The following is an 18,844-nucleotide window of genomic DNA, read 5'->3' as shown; positions in this document are numbered from 1 at the left end:
CACCTACTAAACCAAATAACAAGACTTTTCCCTCACATGAGTGTTATTAACTCCCTACAAAGGGAAGGTTTAGCTCATGATCCTTGGGCTAAAACTAAAACAAGTGTGGAATGTAAAAAGAGAGAGAGAGAACAAAAAGAAGAAACTATCTATTTATAAACTCACTTGCATGAAGAAGTGAGAATTTTTCAAGAGGAACACAAGGTTTGCTCCATTAAAACTATTACAAGTTTTTTTTTCCAAAGCCAAAAACTAAAAAAATACTAAAGCTAAGGAACTAAAATAATACATGGTAAAATAAAAGAAGTCAAGGGAGTAAATGGATTGTCCCCCCTTGTTTTGTTTTCTTCTCCATTTGAGAGAAATCTCATTTCCTCCCACATGAAACACCAAACCACATTTACTTCATTTTTATCCACCACATTAAAACAAAGTGACACCTTCATTTTTTTTTTCACTATTAACACCTAATCTAATTAATTATATGCAAGGTGTCAACTTTGCACCAATAATTTGGTATTTTTGTCTTGACATGCTCCATGATTAATGACTCATCAAATCTTGCGGGCCCGTATAGTGGGTCCACGTGCAGTCTAGTGGCGGTTCGGTCTTTTGGTAATTTTACAACTTCCCGCATATACGTAGAGTTCATCGCTTTGATTGTCTGAGCAGCTCACTTGTCGCATTCGGAGTCCTTGTTCAAGAGGTAGGAGTTCGGAAATTTGATACTTCTGTGCGGATTTGTTGGGCTTTACATGGCTGATTTGAAAGAATTCATATATCGCCGTTCCCTCGCTTTAACTTAAGTTTAACCAATATTTTCGTGTTTTCGCGCGAACCCCGAAAAGCATACGAAAATATATTTATTTCATGATTATTAAACACATAATTAACCAAATTTATATATCTCAATGGAGTTTCATATTACAGTTTTGGGTGCTTATCAGTCAGCCCGAAAATGTCCTTATAGTGAAATTATTAGTGATAGATGCTGATCTCAATCCGTTTTTGTCATAAAACCGTAATTATTGGTCAACTATGCCTAAAACCAAAATTATTGGTCAAATTTATGTGTTTGGCCAAAATTTGTGTTACGTACCAAACAGAAAATACACTACCAGCCCTCTTATACATTGTACAGGCTTCCTTACAACCACGTCAGTGTACACAAACAAACTATCGAACAATGAAAAACACAGCATACAATTACATATATTCACTGATTTACATGCAGTAGAAAGTACGAAGAAATAAGATCTAAGAACACAACTTATTTTAACCACGTATAGTCATCTGATTAGCCATTCGGTTGCACTTTTAAACATAATATAGGTTCATTCGTTCAGTCAAGTATAAACCTTTGTTGTCAATTGGCTGAATGAGCCATATTCACCCGTTCAATACTTACTAATGTCTGACCTCTAAAATCTAGTAACTCACCTTTTTTCAATTTGTTCTCACCACTCACTTCATGTGCTCAGAGTGGTAAGTTACTAGAAATGAAAATGGAAGAAATGAAAATCAGTTGATATGAAAAATAGGTCTCAGTGATGTTCATGGTTTTACCAAATCAGTTGATTTCTGAATTAGCCGTTTATATCGTTAACAAAATTTAGCATGCACGAATTTTCTGGTTCTATGAAGTAAAAAACGCCAACACTAACCAAATTTGACAAAGCGACTAAGCTGTAACTTTTGTCTACGACTCAAATGTCTCATACTCTCATTCTTCTCTCAAATTTCTGCTCTTTATATACAGTGCTAATATTCACACCCAATATTACATTGAAATGGTCTTTACATACCAAATTACTTTTGGAAGAAAAAACATATAGAAGTACCAAAGCCTAAAAACTTTTCACTACTCCCTTCAGCGCTGTACAACTTTTGAAAACATTACTCTGTACATAGGAGCCCCGCGATCTATCACATGTTGTTCCCAATCCGATCGAACACCATAAGGATTATCTCTAAGCCAACCATCGTGATCAACTTTGAAACCATCTTCATTGTTTACAATTGCAAGTTTATTCTTGCCATACATTATAAAGTCTTCCCTCATTGTACAGGCAACTGTTTCCACATCAGATTGAAGAAAAACCTGTTGAGTTCAAAGTGACAACTCCGATAAGTCATTTTTATGTTTAGGTTGAAAACTGCAGTGCAGTATCTATCAGTTGGTACTCTTTTTTATATCCATCACCATGTTCAGTGATTGAAGGTGGACAGCTAGTCTAACAATAGCAATAGGCAATAAATACCTTCCCATTGATTTTAAGGAGATCCACTATTGCTTCAACAAGTGCCCTCTGCAACATTCTCCATCTATTCTCTGGTTTGTTGAAATCGGGGTTTGGACACTGTGGAGAATGATATTTTAGTCTATGCAAGCATATATTTTTAAAATACTCATGTACATCACTGCAGAACAACAAAAATACAGTTCCCAACTAAAGCACGGAGTTTGAAACATTATAGGACAACTGAGTGTAGAAAAAATTATAAGGATGTATTACTCCCATACAAATAAAAATAGGGTTAACTAGTATTATTACCCCAACTAAAGACGGAGTTTGAAACATTATAGGACAACTGAGTGTAGAAAAAATTATAAGGATGTATTACTCCCATACAAATAAAAATAGGGGTATTACCCCCCAAAGATGAGCCAATTAGGATTTAACTAGATGGGAAATTAGGGTCTAAAAACAATTGTCAAACAATTGAAAATTACACAAATGCCCTTATTGTTTTCAAAAAGAAAATATTCAATTTTAATTAGGTGGGGGCATTTATGTCATTTTCAGTTGTTTGACTTGAAAGTTAACGGTCAAACCAAGTTGACCGTGTGTTTAGGGAGAAGACCCTAATTTCCCATCTAGAGGGGGGGTAACACTAGTTCACCCATAAAAATATGATAAGTGCCAAAAAACCTAATATAGCTAAAAAATTGCAAATTTTCCTCGTTGAGGGAGTAACATAACAAAATGGTAGATAAGACTTTAGGCATGCAAGATAACTGATAAGAATGAGAAAAAGGAGGAACCAGGAAGGAGGTCTTGATATTAAAATATGAAGACCACTAAAACCAAGACTAAACAACAGCGTTCTTGTTAAACTTGAAAGAAATGAATAGTTGCAGGCAAATCCAGTTTTTCCTAGTACAAGTGTACAACAACCTTCATCATCAGCAAGGAACACGTATGAAGCGCAAGTGGAGGAATACAAAAATTTGCCCAGGATTTTTTATTTCATATTGACATGTAGCTAAACAAGTATATATATATAAAAACGTCGTAACTTCCCTTCGAATAAAAATTAGGCTCGTGAGGTGCTATTGCCAACAGAAGCTTTTACTGTAAGACACAAAATACATTGCGGGACATTCCAGAACCTCCCTTTCATTTAAAGGTTTAAACATAACAAAAAAAAGAAGAATTTTATTAGGTGCCATTTTTATTTTTATTTTTTGGATATTCAGTACACACAAAATTTTGCAATTGAAACAGACTTCATTAATAAAGCACTGAAGGGCTGACGGAGGGATGCTGGCTAGAATCAAAAGTCTGATGATTCATACAGTTCATAATGAACACATGATGTATGTCCAAAAGAAAAAAGGTTTATTTGTTTTAATTTGTCAGATATCTTGAGCAGAATACAAGATTTTGATAACCTTCAGTGTATTTCATCTTAATAAGAAAAGTTTATATTAACACTAGCATAGATGAGTCCATATTGGCATCATCTATGCCTTATCTGAAATATTAGTTTTTCTGACATTTTCATCTTCCAAACATTTAGAGAAAAAAGCCAATGAAAGTACAGAAAGTTCTATATACGAAGATATCGACAGGGTAATGTCAATAGATGCATCTTTTGGGATTAAGAGACAGAAATTAGATAATTTAGAACCAAGCAACCAACAGAGAAAAAATAATAAGATTGATCACTTTGTACCTGTATCAAAACCAGAATCAGTTCTCCAGGGTAGCTAGAAACTATGGATCGGAATGTTGAAGTTGCATTGGTTGCTATGAAGAATCTAGGTCCAACCCAAGCACAGAAAGAGCGATTAATTAGAGAAAGTAAAACAATCACTTGTAACATGGAGAGGACTAAAATAGATTATAAATTCATAACAAACACCAATGAAGGATTTGCAAGACATTATCAACGTTTTTCGCAATATAAAGGTTTAAATCATGTTAACTTGGGTAAATAACTAAATACATGAAGAATTTGATAAAACATTGAATAGGACAATAATGGGCACCAAAATACTCCATGAGAAAAGACACTGAATCACAATATGGTTGACTGTAACATTAGCCACCGCATAGGAAACACAATTTTCCCAAAATTTACTCCTCAAGATGGCAGCACACCACGTACCTAACACCTTACTAATGAAGTTGGAAACAACATACTGGACTTTGGAAGGAACGGGTAAGGAAAAGAGGAGACGAGATAACCTACCAGACTAGAAGACACTTCAGCAAAATGGATTTTTAGGATATTTAACTGAACGAAAGCCTTTGAGGATTCAACCTAATGGCCTCTGCTCTTCTCGAACAGGGAATAATCATTGCAATGAAGGAGACTGCGAGAGAAGAAACAACTCATCAATTGACCTTTTACAAATCCAAAATGGCATAACCAAATGATTGTTTAGCCAACGATGGATTCCTAGCCAGGAACGGATGGAATGGATCGAGGAACTAAGGACAATTCCAACACCAGCAGCGACTCCCACTGAAGCAATTGTAGCTGCACTGGCACCTACTGATTTTACTGCTACCATACATTTTACTTCTTTTTAAAAAATCAGTTTAATTCTTTCTCACTTTCTCAGTAAAAGCAAAGTGAAACTGATGTAGATTGTTAGCTTGTTGTTTTGAAGACATAGGCGTGTGCCCATGTTTTCTTCTCATATTATAGGCGTGCGCCTATAGCTCAAGTCCAATCCCAATGGGTCGAGAGTCCATTAGTTTAGTTATTCTATTTTGGTTGTTGCCCACGTGGCATGTTACTATTGGTCTATTGTTTTTAGGGTTGTTATAAATAAGGGCTTATGGTTAGGGTTTCATTCAGTTGTTTAGCAGTTTTTGTGTTTAGGAATTATTGAATGAGATTTAATAAAAGGCGAGACTTTTAGGGCTTTGCGATGTGTAGTTTTTGATTAAGTGTTGTTTCTACTGTTTCAATCTACATTATTTGGTATTGGAGCAGGTTGATTTTTGGGAGATTTGTGCAGAAAACGCTGTTCACCCGGGGTTACTGTTCACCGTGAATCGTTCTTGAGAAAAAAAAAAATTCAATTTTTATTCTTGTAGATTAAGATATGTCTACATCCTCAAAGATGAAGAATTCATTGAGAATTCATAGATTCATATTAACTCCTAGAGTTCGGTTTGCTCGATTAGAAAAGTGGAAAGAAGCGTTAATGCAAAACAGGTTGGATCAATTAGAAGAAGCGACTATTTGACTTAGAGAGGGGTTGGTGGAGCTTCTATAGCCCAACATAAAGCACAGGTTGTTGTCGATGGCAACAAGGAGAAGGAAAGAACTTATGAAGCCGTTGTGTCATGTCCTGAGCATGATCATAAAAACACACTGCAGGTTCATTACCTTCCTTCGCAACAAAGACGTCCTGTTGACCAGATCTATAAAGGTCTTGTTCATCCAATTCAGCAAGCACAAAATGGTGGTTATATTGATCCTTTTCTATCCCATTTTGAGAAGGATTTTGCTCGCAACCACAAAACACTTCAACACCTACTTCGTGACTTCTAGTATTCGTTGTGTTTCAAGAAAGGAGTACTAACAGCATTGTGGTGCCATGTTATTTGTTTGAGCTAATATTTAGGTAAAATTCAAGGTCGAATTCTTAAGAACCACGGGAGGGTGACGTATACGACTATGAAAAGCTTTTGTATACTGGTAGATTTGATTTTCACAAGCTTGTGGACAAGCTTCTTCAACCTGGAGAGAGTGATGTAGATTGTTAGCTCATTGTTTTGAAGACATAGGCGAGTGCCCATGTTTTCTTATATTATAGGCGTGCGCCTATAGCTCAAGTCCAAGCCCAATGGGTCGAGAGTAGTGCAAGTGGATATCCAAATATTCGAATCCGATTCGAATTCGTATTTGAAAAATCAGATATTATCCGAAAATTTCGGATTCGGATAATTTTTATGTCAACTTTGGTTTCGATATGGATTAGGATCGCCATATCCGCGATCGATAATATTCGATCTGATTTAAAAAATTAATAGTTATTATATATAATTAATTTATTCATTTTTTATTGTATAAAATATTATATAAAATCATAAACTAATAATATAAAACTATAATAACAAAATAATAATAATAAATAACAAATATATATATTTATACTAGTTTTTATAGCAATAAAATGAATTATTCAAAACAAATAAAATTTTAATTAATTTATCGAATTCCGATAAATTTTTTAAAATTTTGTTGGATTCAGATATCGGTATAAATTTTCGGATTCGGATACGCCCTTATCCGTTTGCAGCCCTAGTCGAGAGTCCACTAGTTTAGTTATTCTATTTTGGTTGTTGCCCACGTGGTGTGTTACTATTGGTCTATTGTTTTTAGGGTTGACATAAATAAAAGCTTATAGTTAAGGTTTCAGTCAATTGTTTAGTTGTTTTTGTGTTCATGAATTATTGAGTGAAATTTAATAAAAGGTAAGACTTTTAAGGGTTTTGCAAAGTGTAGATTTTGATTAAGTGTTGTTTTCGCCGCTTCAATCTACATTAGAAACTGCCAAAAAGAGAGTTCTCTTAAAGCTTCCCAAATTTGTTAGATAAACAATAAAAATTTAATAAAAAACATTTAGGAACAAGTGCTTTATGGGGGAAAAATGGTATTCTGTAAGGCTGTGGAGCATCACATGAATCTAATCAAGTACAACAGAATTAAAGCAAAAAAGGTTTCTCTGAATTGTCTCAAGTAATGCCCTAACTTCCCCGTTCCAACATTTTTATCCACTTATTAATGCACTAAGAATATAACAAGTACAAGTAGGCAAACACATGCACCTGTTCTTTGGTCCAGATTGATTAACAGTGTCTAGACAACGCCCTACAAGCTGCACATCAGTACAAACATCTAGCAATTAATATGCCAAACCAAGCAAACAAGGAACAAGAATGCAAGACAAACATATACCTTTTTATTGCTATCCAGTCCAAGGAAATTTAGTTCTTTCTGCCTTCTAGACATTTCCAAGAGAAACAAGCCATTTCCTGCTTATAGTCATCCAGATTGTCAGAAATGGAGTAAAAATTTTCTTCTCCTATTCTATATTAGTACTTAAAAACTGAAAAGAAGATAGTTCAGAACTGCAGCTTTGAAAAGCCTAAAATTTAGATTATAACAAAAACTTTCCCCGAAATTCTTGTGACCAATTAATGAGTCGGGTTCGTCCATATAACTCTATCTTATTTCATAACTTCTCTAAATTTCTGTTCTTCTCTTAGTTTAATTCTATCATACATTATTGGAAATAGTTTGAGTTGGAGTCTTGGAGACAGACATTCAGATCTGTGAAATAAATACCCTTTTTCTTTATCGGTCTGTCAATTAAACACCTTTACCTTGTAGACTCTTGTTCCTAGAAATAATGTGTATGTTTCAATTCATGTGGAACACCTTTTCTCTGAATCGGTAGTGTGTAAAAAAAATGTAATACAAGTAATGTAATATTAGTTCTAAATTTTTAATAGTATCAAACATAAGCAGGCCAGTAGGGGATTGACTTATAAGTCTGGGGCGCTCAATCAAATCCACTTTCAATGGAATGGTGACACTTTCTAATGCAGATTAATAATTGGCGGACGCAACAATTAAGTAAAATCCACTTTATAGAAAATATTCAAGAACCCTAAAGGTTGCTCTTTTATTTCTAATTTCTCATAACCTCCTAAACATCAACTCTGACATACACTAAATTAGAATCCCTTTTAACCAAAGAAAATTACTAATATGCCCTGTGTAGATAATATCTAAAATAAAAAACAAAAAACAAAAACAATTAAAATAAAAAGAACGCCTATGCATGTACCAATGTAACCAAGACTACGATGACCACATCACTTACTGTTTATCACTTTTTGAGAACATCACAAGGTGACTATAGATTTTATGAAGATCATTCAAATAATCTAATCCAACTTAAGTATTGAATGAACTTCGTGATTTCTGTACTCAGACATATCACATGTGATTATATTTGTCTTTCTTGATCTTCTTTGTAGTCATGCCATCATGGTCTCCTTTGTACTTAAAAAAGGCCTGGATTGAGAACATGACAAGGTGACTGTATATAGTATACAAAGATTGTTGAATTAATCTAATCCAACTGAAGGAATGAAAATTGTGGTTTCTGTACTTAGACATCACATGTGATTATTGTTAGAGTTCTAAGAGGACATCACCCAAGGGGAATTAAGGACTGGGCTGCAAGCTCCTGACCCGAATATTTTAGGAAGTTTCTATTATTGTAAACTCTTAGTTTTCACATATATACTGAAGTGATACAAGGCCAAAACTAATATGGACGTACCATCTTTTTTCTCTTTTCTCTCCAAACTTCCTCTCCATTAACAACAATACAATTACTATTATATTTGTCTTTCTTGTTCATCTGTGTAGTCATGGTCTTCTTTGTACTTAAAAAAGGCCTCAATAGTAGCTCAGTTTTCTTTCCTGCCTTTTCCATATCGTCCCCTTCTATATATTCTTATATCTATAGTGAGAGAGACTATTTGCATATTAAGAAAAAAAGTCATTGATACAAGACACATATTCAATTTCTCAATTGTTGAGCAAACCAAACAACCAAAGATATATGCTTCTTGTTCCATGACAATATGGCATCTGTGTCCAAATCATGCAACTGCATTATTTATTTATTTATCCTCAACTAAACAAAAATTTACTACAGAAAGATAACAAGAACAATATACCACTTCCAATATCAACTACTAATGGCTGAGTTGGATCATCATAGATTGTATCCCACTCGGTCTCAAAAGGATATGCCTGCACAGAGGAGCTGATGCAAAGTTATAATATGTCAACAATGTGGAAGATATGAAATTGATCAGAATCACTGACATTATAGTATGTCACTGGAAACTCAACTCTCAAATTCTGTCTTAAGATCAGTTTATAAGAAACGAAGGAACACTAAGAATTACTCCGCTAGACATTTGTTAGATCCAAGGACACAAAAAACTCCAGAAAGGACTAGGATAAAGTGAAACTTCTGAAATGTATTTTATTTAAGCAAGATAAACAATTACATAGGGCTCACTCACCTAAATAAGTAGAGGTCATGTGAAATAACTCCTAGCTCTCCAATATGGGACTAAAACCCACAAAGCATAATACTAGGGGTGGCAATGGGTCGTGTTGGGTCAGGTTCGTGTCATGTCATATTCGGGTCGAGTGTTAGGAGAGCAAACCCAAGCCCGACCCAATTACTAATCGTGTCGAGTTTGTCAAACCCAAACCCAACCCGGCTATATAACAGGTGACTTGCTAAGCCAACAGGTCAATTTCAGGTCAGTTTTGGATCGGATTCACAGATAACCTGTATGCAAAATATTTCGTATTTCACGATTTTATTTATCAATATATATATATATATATATATATATCACAGACATGTTTGGATGTAGTGCTCGTGTAACTTGTCCCAAGCTTGTGATTTGAGTGAGCAGTGCAAGCTAGTGGTGTTTGAGTGAGCAATAATCAGATCACAATTGTACATAATGAGCGGAAACAGTAAGTAAGCAGTTGATATAAGAAGGCATCAAATAACTTTCATTCGAATAATCAACAATACAATTATGGCAAGCCAAGGCAACAGTCTTGGTTATATATATATATATATATATATATATATATATATATATATATATATATATATATATATATATATATATATATATATATATATATGTGTGTGTGTATTAATTCTCAAAAACCATCCATAATTCAATTATATATCAATGAAAATTGAATAACGAAACATATTTTTATCGAATGAATCAATATGACGGCTAATCCTTCTCCTTTTAGTCGTTTATTTTAGGTAGTTGGGATAATGAGATCTTAAAAAATAATGAAACTTAACTTAAAACAGGTTATACTGGTCACGGGTTGATGACCCGACCTATTAGACCTGAGAACAAATCGGGTCTACTAACGAATTACTTGGGTTAACATATGTGACCCTAACCCAACCCGTTTATTTGACGGTTCGGCGGGTCAACCTTTAAATGACCCAAAAGCTTTTTTTTCCAACCCAAACCCGCTAATTTCGTATCGGGTTAGTGGGTTATGTATAAAACTGCCACCCCCAGATAATATTGATAAGACTAAAGACTCTAACAATAACATTAAGGCTATGTTTGTTTAGTGGCAAATGGGGGTGGCAAATAAAATTTTCCCACTAAAAGTGGGAAAGTAGAATCCAGCTCCCCCCCTAAACTCTTTTGCTACCCCTTATTTTTCCACTAGGGCAACAATAATTTGCCACCATCTCCTCTCTCTCTTTCACAGCTACAACTCGATCTCTCAAGCCCTAGCTCTCAAGAGGTAATCTCTCGCTCTCCTCTCATCTCTCTCTCTTCATCTGCTCTCCTCTCTCACTTGTCTCTTCATCTCTCTATCTCTCATTCATTAATTTTTCCCACTAAAAATTTTTGCAAACAAACACTGCCAAACTGAAATTTTCCCACTACAAATTAGCCTGGCAAAACTCTAGTGGGAAAATGCTGGCAAATCTAATATTTTCCCACTAGAGGTTTGCCACTAAACAAACACACCCTAAGTGATGCAGAGCATATAAACTAGTTAGCGACAAGTCATAAGCGGGCGCCTATGTTTCCTCAACGACTTATAGGAGGGCGTCTATAGGTCGAGTCAAGCCCACAAGTTGCTTTATGCGCCCTTTTCTTTTAGTTAGTTGTTCGCCATGTGACATATTTCTACTACTTTATTGTTTTCTAGGATTGTTATAAATAATGGGGTTGTATTTAGGGTTCTTTGATAGTTGTTATTTGATAATATTTCAAAAAGAATTAAAGATTTGTTTTGAGTTTTAATTTTTTTTTTAATCGAAGTAGATTGTAATAAATTGAAGCTTCTGTCAGTTTAATTTACATCATTTGGTATCAGAGCGCGAATCGTTCCTGAGCAAAAATTCAATTTTTATTTTTTACTTTTAAGTCAAGAACCAATTTTTTTTCCTTTTTCAATATCAAAATTTTAATTTTTATGCCACATATCAAGAAACCAGAGATAGAACACCTAGGAGAAAATGTTCAGGGTTTGAATGCCCAATTTAAGGCTATGCAAGAATCTATGATGCACAGATATGGGTACAGGAACCGATACGGCGACACTGATATGAGCAGCATTTTCGAAAATCTAGGATATGGGTACGTCTATGGGTACGTCCATAGTTGCAAGTCTATAGGTGTAATGTACACACTTAAAATGATTGCAAAGAAATTTGGGCTTGGAATAAGCAGATGGGCATGCCTTTATGTGCTCCAGTCCTATTAGCAATTAGTTAGTTTTTAAAAGTGGCTCACTCCTATTAGAAATTAGTTGGTTTTAAGAGTGGCCCGGTCATATCAACAATTAGTTTGTTTTAAAAGTGGCCCATATTCTTTGAATAGGCTCATCACTTGAGCCCTTAAGCATGTTAATGCTAGAAACACTAGCAGTCCACCTCCTTCTTCATTAAGCAGCCGCCTCCTTCTTCACTAAGCATCTGGATAATTGAAAAAAACAACAGATCCGGTGAAGTGGAAAGAGAGATCGAAGAAGAAAAAGACAGATCTACCAGTTTTCTTTATCAGTAGTGTTTCAATCTGATAAGTTTTTTCTTTTTCCATACTTTCAATCGAAATTATTAAGCAATTTCAGTGTTTTACATGATTTAAGAACACAGCTGCTTGTTTATTTTCTTCTTTCTTTCCTCTTGCCTCCTATTTCTTCTTTTTCTTTTTACTGTGGGAAAGTATATGTGCCGTATCCAACCCGTATCCCGTATCTGTGTCGGTATCGTACCCGTGTCACACGGTACAAGGCATAAAGTGCCATATTCGTGCATCATAAGCAAGAATCATTAAATGTGATTCTAGCCACCCAACAACAACTTTCTAGGGTTTCTAGAAAAGTTGGTTCGCCTTTACAATAGCAGCCACAAGTGCCACCTCTATTTAATGGCGCCTCCTCAGAGTTTTCAAACACCACCAATATCTCAGCCATTCGGTTATCATCTGGATTTCTATCAACAACAACAGATGATGTATCAGGGTTATTTTCCTTATTATCCGTCTTGGAACCCTAATCAGTATCATAATATTCCTCAATTTGCGCCAAGCCCTAATCTGGGATATGCGGCTCTGTCACTCAGCAAGAATTTTCTTGTCTACAGACAGCTCTTTCTCCGTTACTGCAGGGTCTTGATGTAGTAAGTGCACCCATTGTGGCAACTGTAACAACTTTTCCTCTTTCGACCACCACTACTGCCCCAGTCACTGCTGCAATTCAACAACAAGAAGATATTGTTTTGCTAGAACAGGTTACACAGCAGCACTAAACACCGCGTCCTTTTGATGTCCAGGTTACACAGCAGCACTAAACACCCTACTCCTATCACTCTTGCTCCCAAACTGCAGTTTCGCGCTTTGAGATAAAAATTGCCATGAAATCGCGCTCTATGAATTTCGAAACCGCACTCTGTGATTTTGGTTGCAAAATCATGTTTGAATTACCTTCATAAAAAGTTAAACCTAAGATTTCTTTAGAATTTTAGATTGTTAAGCCAACAAATCTCTTCAAACTAATTTTACCAGTTAAGCCTAGTGAAATTTCAAGCTTTAACAAAGCCCTATTGAAGCTGTAATCTACTTGGACAACCATTTGATAAGTTGAAATTGTAGAAGAAAGATGTTTATTCGACAAGGTGTTTGAGAAAGTGGTTTCGGATTAGATGAGTGGTTTCACAGAGTAGTTTTGGTTTTAGAGAGTGGGTGTCCTGCTTGTAGTCTTATATAGTTTCCATCGTGGGTTTGGGCTTTTGGTTATGGCATCCCTTTGGTTATTGCCTTCCCCCAATTGTAGAGTTTTGTTTGGTAATAACTAATAAGCATGTTCAATCCTAATTGATGTGGGACATCCACGATTTTAAAAATAAGTGCTAGTTACTTAGTTTTCATTATGAAATTCTAAGAAATTTGATGTAGAACTCCTTTTCCTTCTTTTTGCAGTAAAGTTTTATTTAACTAATCCACTTTGAGATAATTTTTGGAAAATATATATAATTTTTATGTGAAATGTGTACATATTTTAGCCACTCCAAAGTTGCTCTAAAACCAGGAGCTTCCCAAGTTAAGCGCTTTCACGCTCTCGCTCAACGATCTGGTGACTAAGGTCCTGTCTGTTCACTTGACTCCTCATCCAGGTATTACAGATATAGCTGCAACAGAACGCCAGAAACTAGTTGAACAGTGGCTCCAACGTGATGAGCTAGTCGAGGATCCTACATTAGTTCGTGAGCTTTTCAATCTTCCACCTGTTATTCCTCCTAAGCGTGGGGGCCGACCTTATTGTGTTGGGTTTACCACAACTCCAACCATTGGAGCGGTTTAGACCTCCTTAGAGACATCAGATTGTTACACAACAAGTGCGACCTGTAGGACACAATCAATACCACGGTGTACAACTAGCTAATGTCGTGCAGGAGGGTCCTTTTCATCAGCTACATTATTTAGGTGTTGGCCATGGTATGGCTCCTAGAGGGCGAGGTAATGGTGGTGCAAATAGAGGAAGGGGAAATTGTCCCCTTCACAATCAGAGTGTTCTCCACCACCATCACTCAGGCGGCATGGTAGTGATATTCTCTCTCTTCTGATAGTGATTCTTTAGATGATAGTGCGCCTACAATTGGTAACCGTGTTCCTCCTTATTTAAATATTGTTGACCGTTTAATTCGTTTGTTAGAAAAAAAAATAATCATGGTGATATTAAGATTAATATACTTGAGTTTGATGGAAAGATGGATGCTGATATGTTTGTGGATTGGTTGAGTACAATGGTATTTTTGGTGCTAAGTGTGTCCGTCTGGTAGCTACAAAATTAGGGGGTTATGCACAAGTCTGGTGGGATGCAGTGTTGGTCTAAGATGTAAAGAGCATCGCATCGCGGAAAGAGTTTGTTCCTAAACATTATGATCTGACTTATTTAATCGTTTGCATATAATTTGAGGCAATATTTGTCTACTGTTCAAGAGTACACTGAGACCTTCAACTTGCTATGCACTCGTCTAAATATGACTGAGGTTGAAGAGTTTAAGGTCTACCGATCTGTCAATGGCTTACAGAAGCGCATTCAAGCTGATTTATTCTTTGTTGATATTCAAACTATGATAGATGTTTTTATTTATGCTTGAAAATCAGAAGATCTCCATAAGTCATCCAGTTCTTCCTCATCTACATCGCTTGCTAGTACTGGGTCTACTTCTGTTAATCCTGTCAGTGCTTTTTCTGCTTCCAAGAATTGTTTTGAGTGTGGTGTTATTGGACGCATTGCTGCTTACTGCCCTAAGAATAAGAAGAAGAAACGTCATATTTTGTTAACAGAAGGTGAAGAAGAGATCGAAGTTGTTGCTGACAAGCCACCTGATCCTATTCTTGATAGCCAATGAAATATTGTCTATTTTCTTAGCTACAAATGCTCTACCATTGTAGTTTGTCGACAAACTCTTTTCAATCTAGCAAGAATAATGCAGAGCATGTGAACTAGTTAGCGACAAGTCATAGGCGGGTGGGCGCCTGTAGGTTGAGTCAAATCCACGGGTTGCTTTATGTGCCATTTTCTTTTAGTTGGTTGTTTGTCATGTGACATATTTCTATTGATTTATCGTTTCCTAGGATTGTTACAAATAACGGGTTTGTAATTATGGTAGTTTGATAGTTGTTTTTTGAGAATATTTCATAAAGAAATAAAAATTTGTTTTGAGTTTTATTTGTTTTGTTTAATTCAAAGTAGATTGTAATAAACATAAGCTTCTGCCAGTTTAATCTACAACACTAAGACTCACGGATGTAGATTAAACCGGCGGAATCTTCAGTATATCACAATCGACTTCTGAATTAAACAAACAAATTGAAGAAGACGTAAAAATCTCTCTTTTATTGAATCTCATAAACTCATAAACATCAACTAACTGAAGAACCATAATTACAAGCCCATTATTTATAACAATCCTAGAAAACAATAAACCAATAGAAATATGTCACATGGCAAACAACTAATTAAAAGAAAATGGCACATAAAGCAACCCGTGGGCTTGACTGAACCTATAAGAGCCCTAAGGAAACATAGGCGCGCCTATGACTTGACAGACATGTTCTTATGCTCTGCATCACTCTCCCCAGGTTTAAAAGAGTTTGTCCACAAATTATAATGGTGAAGCATTTGTAGCTGGGAAAACAAACAATGCTTCATGTTGGAAATCTAGAACAGGATCAGGTAGCTTGTCAGTCACAACTTCGATCTCTTCGTTACCGCTCGCTAACAAAAACTTCTTCTTCTTGGCGGTCGGTGACAATGAATGACTAATAACGCCATTAATCGATAACAAGAAGATTAATGCGAAAGTAGAACCAATACCAATAGATGGAGTAACAGAAAATGGAGAAGAATTGGACGACCTATGGAGATCTAATTTTCTAACATAAATAACTACATCTGCCATAGTTTGAATATCAACAAAGGATAAATCAGCCTGAATGCACTTCTGTAAGCCATTGATAAATCGATGAACTTTAAACTCTTCGGTCTTAGTCATATTGAGACAAGTGCATAGTAGATTGAAGGCTTCAGTGTACTGTTGAACAATAGACAAATGTTGTTTCAAATTATGTAGACAATTAAATAAGTCATGCTCATAATTTTTAGTAACAAGGTCCTTGCCCAATGCCCTCTTCATCTTTAGACCAATGCTACACCAATTTCTTCCCTTTTTGTATGACCTCTCTGGTATTCATCCCACAAAGCACATAACCGCTTAATTTGGTAGCTACCAGGTGAACACACTTAACACCCGAAATACCCTTGTATTAAAATATCTTTTTAATACGATTCAACCAATCCACAAACACATCAACACCCATCTTTCCATCAAACTCAGGTACATCAATCTTAATATCACTATGATTATTTTTTTCTAACAAACGAATTAAACGGTTAATAATATTTAAATTCGGAGGAACACGGTTGCCAGTTGTAGGCGCACTGTCATCTGAAGAATCACTGTCAGAAGAGAGAGAGAATATCATTACCGTGTCACCTAAGTGGTGGTGGAGGAATTTGATCTCACCTAGCTTGCCAAGGGAGAACACATCGATTGTGAGAGGGCGACCTCCCCTTCCTTTATTTGCACCGCCATTACCTCGCCCTCTAGGAGCCATACCATGCCAACACCTAAGTGATGCGGCTGATGAAAAGGACCTTCCTGCACGACATTAGCTGGTTGTACATCGTGGTATTGATTGTGTCCTACAGGTCGCACTTACTGTTGTGCAACAATCTGATGTCTCTAAGGAGGTTTAAACTGCTCCAATGGTTAGAGTTGTGGTAAACCCAACACAGAATTAGGTCGGCCCCCACGCCTAAAAGGAATAACAGTAGAAGATTAAAAGGCGCTCACGAACTAATGTAGGAACCTCGACTGGATGATCACACTAAAGCCACTGTTCAACTAGTTTCTGGCCTTCTGCTGCAGCTGTATCTGTAATTCCTAGATGAGGAGTCAAGTGAATAGACCGAACATCAAAGGGACACGGTGGTTGGTGGTTGGTGGTTGGTGGTTGGTGGTTGGTGCTGTTGTGTAACCTGTTCTAGCAAAACAGTATCTTCTTGTTGTTGAATTGCAGCAATGACTGTGGTAGTAGTGGTGGCTGAAAGAGGAAGAGTGGTTACAGTTGCCACAATAGGCGCACCTACCACATCAAGACTTATGATGCACGGATACGACACTTTATGCCTTGTACTCATGTGACACGGGTACGATACCGACACAGATACGGGTCGGGTACAGCACATATACTTTCCCACAGTAAAAAGAAAAAGAAGAAATAGGAGGAGGCAGGAGGAAAGAAAGAATAAGATAAACAAGCAGTTGTGTTCTTAAATCATGTAAAACACTGAAATTACCTAATAATTTCGATTGAAAGTATGGAGAAAGAAAAAACTTATCTGTTTGAAACACTACTGATGAAGAAAACAGGTAAATTTGTCTTTTTCTTCTTCGATCTCTCTTTTCTCTTCACTGGATCTGTTGTTTTTTCAATTAACTAGATGCTTAGTGAAAAAAGAGGCGGCTGCTTAGTGTAGAAGGAGGTGGGTTGCTAGGGTTTCTAACATTAACATGCTTAAGGGCCTATTCAAAGAATATAGGCCAATTTTAAAGCAAACTAATTGCTAATAGGACCGGGCCACTCTTAAAACTAACTAATTTTTAATAGGAATTGGCCACTTTTAAAACTAACTAATTGCTAATAGGACTGGAGCACATAAAGGCAGGCCCATCTGCTTATTCCAAGCCCAATTTTCTTTGCAATCATTGTAAGTTTTTGTACATTACACCCTATGAAACACCGGCACGGATACACGGACACGACATCATTCAAAAAAGTAGGACACGGATACGTCATGGACGCGTTAAAGGAAAATTATATATATATATGGATACGTCATGAAATTTAACCCTCTCCACTAAGTTTAAATCAAAATATGAAAACTAGTTTTGAACAAGTCTAACTCTAAAAGATTAAACAACAACATACATATCCAAAAATGCAAGCTAATGCCAACGAAAGAAATAACAATTACAGAAGATTCATAACAAATATATATATAAAAACTTAAAAAGGACTTGGCAATCATAAAAAGTGTGCAGTTGTGCATTTTGCCTCTTTCTTCTTATTTCAAGAGTGAAATAAAACCCCTACTAAGTCATGTCTTCTTTTAAGTATCTTAATCATTTTTTTAAAATTTAGAGTAAAATGTAAAAGTGTCCGACACTCCAAATCAAGTATCCGACACAGGTTGGAGGCGTATCGGGGAGTGTCGGTGCCGGATAAGTGTCCGACACGGATACGTTGCCCTAAGAGGAGAGTCCGTGCTTCATAGATTACACCTATAGACTTGCAACTATGGAGGTACCCATAGACGTACCTGAATCCTAGATTTTTGAAATGTCGTATCCTACCCCCGTATACCCGTATCCGTGCATCATAGATGAACCTACGGTAACGGAAGAGGAGCAGTCTATAGACGAGAAAATCTTGTGGACAGAGTGACAGAGGCACATATCCCAGATTAGGGTTTGGCGCCAACTAAGGAACATAATGGTACTAGTTAAGGTTCCAAGGCTGATAATAAGGAGAATAACCTTGATACATCATCTGTTGTTGTTGATAGAAATCTAGATGATAACTAAATGACTGAGATACTGGTGGTGTTTGAAAACTCTGAGGCGCTATTAATGGAGGTGGCACTTGTGACAGTTGTTGTAAAGGCGAACCAACTTCTCTGGAAACCCTAGAACTTTGTTGTTGGGTAGCTAGAATCGCATTAAATGGCATTCAAACCCTGAATGTTTTCTTCTAGGTGTTCCATCGTTGGTTTCTTGATATATGACATAAAAAATTAAAACTTTGATCTTGAAAAAGGAAAAATCGATTCTTGACCTAAAAGTACAAAAAAAGATAAATTG

At 36.2% G+C, this 18,844-nt stretch overlaps 1 protein-coding gene across 3 annotated transcripts in view; it reads right to left on the bottom strand.

Annotated features, from left to right (window-relative positions):
* Positions 1–1,668: 1,668 nt before the first annotated feature.
* The window catches only part of LOC147487518 (uncharacterized), a 33,010-nt gene continuing 15,834 nt past the window's right edge, over positions 1,669–18,844 (bottom strand). For all 3 annotated transcript variants that reach the window (XM_086570084.1, XM_086570085.1, XM_086570086.1), the window contains 6 exons: positions 9,006–9,081; positions 7,207–7,283; positions 7,077–7,126; positions 3,961–4,045; positions 2,262–2,360; positions 1,669–2,101 (listed from right to left, as the gene is read on the bottom strand). In XM_086570084.1, the coding sequence (XP_086426210.1) occupies positions 1,871–2,101; positions 2,262–2,360; positions 3,961–4,045; positions 7,077–7,126; positions 7,207–7,283; positions 9,006–9,081 (618 nt within the window). In that variant the 3' untranslated portion in view covers positions 1,669–1,870. The remainder of the gene's footprint in view (positions 2,102–2,261; positions 2,361–3,960; positions 4,046–7,076; positions 7,127–7,206; positions 7,284–9,005; positions 9,082–18,844) is intronic.

Source organism: Coptis chinensis, chromosome 7, assembly GCF_015680905.1.
Source record: "Coptis chinensis isolate HL-2020 chromosome 7, ASM1568090v1, whole genome shotgun sequence".
NCBI lineage: Eukaryota > Viridiplantae > Streptophyta > Magnoliopsida > Ranunculales > Ranunculaceae > Coptis > Coptis chinensis.
Note: the sequence above shows the minus strand (reverse complement) of the source record. Positions and strands in the feature narration are given on the sequence as shown.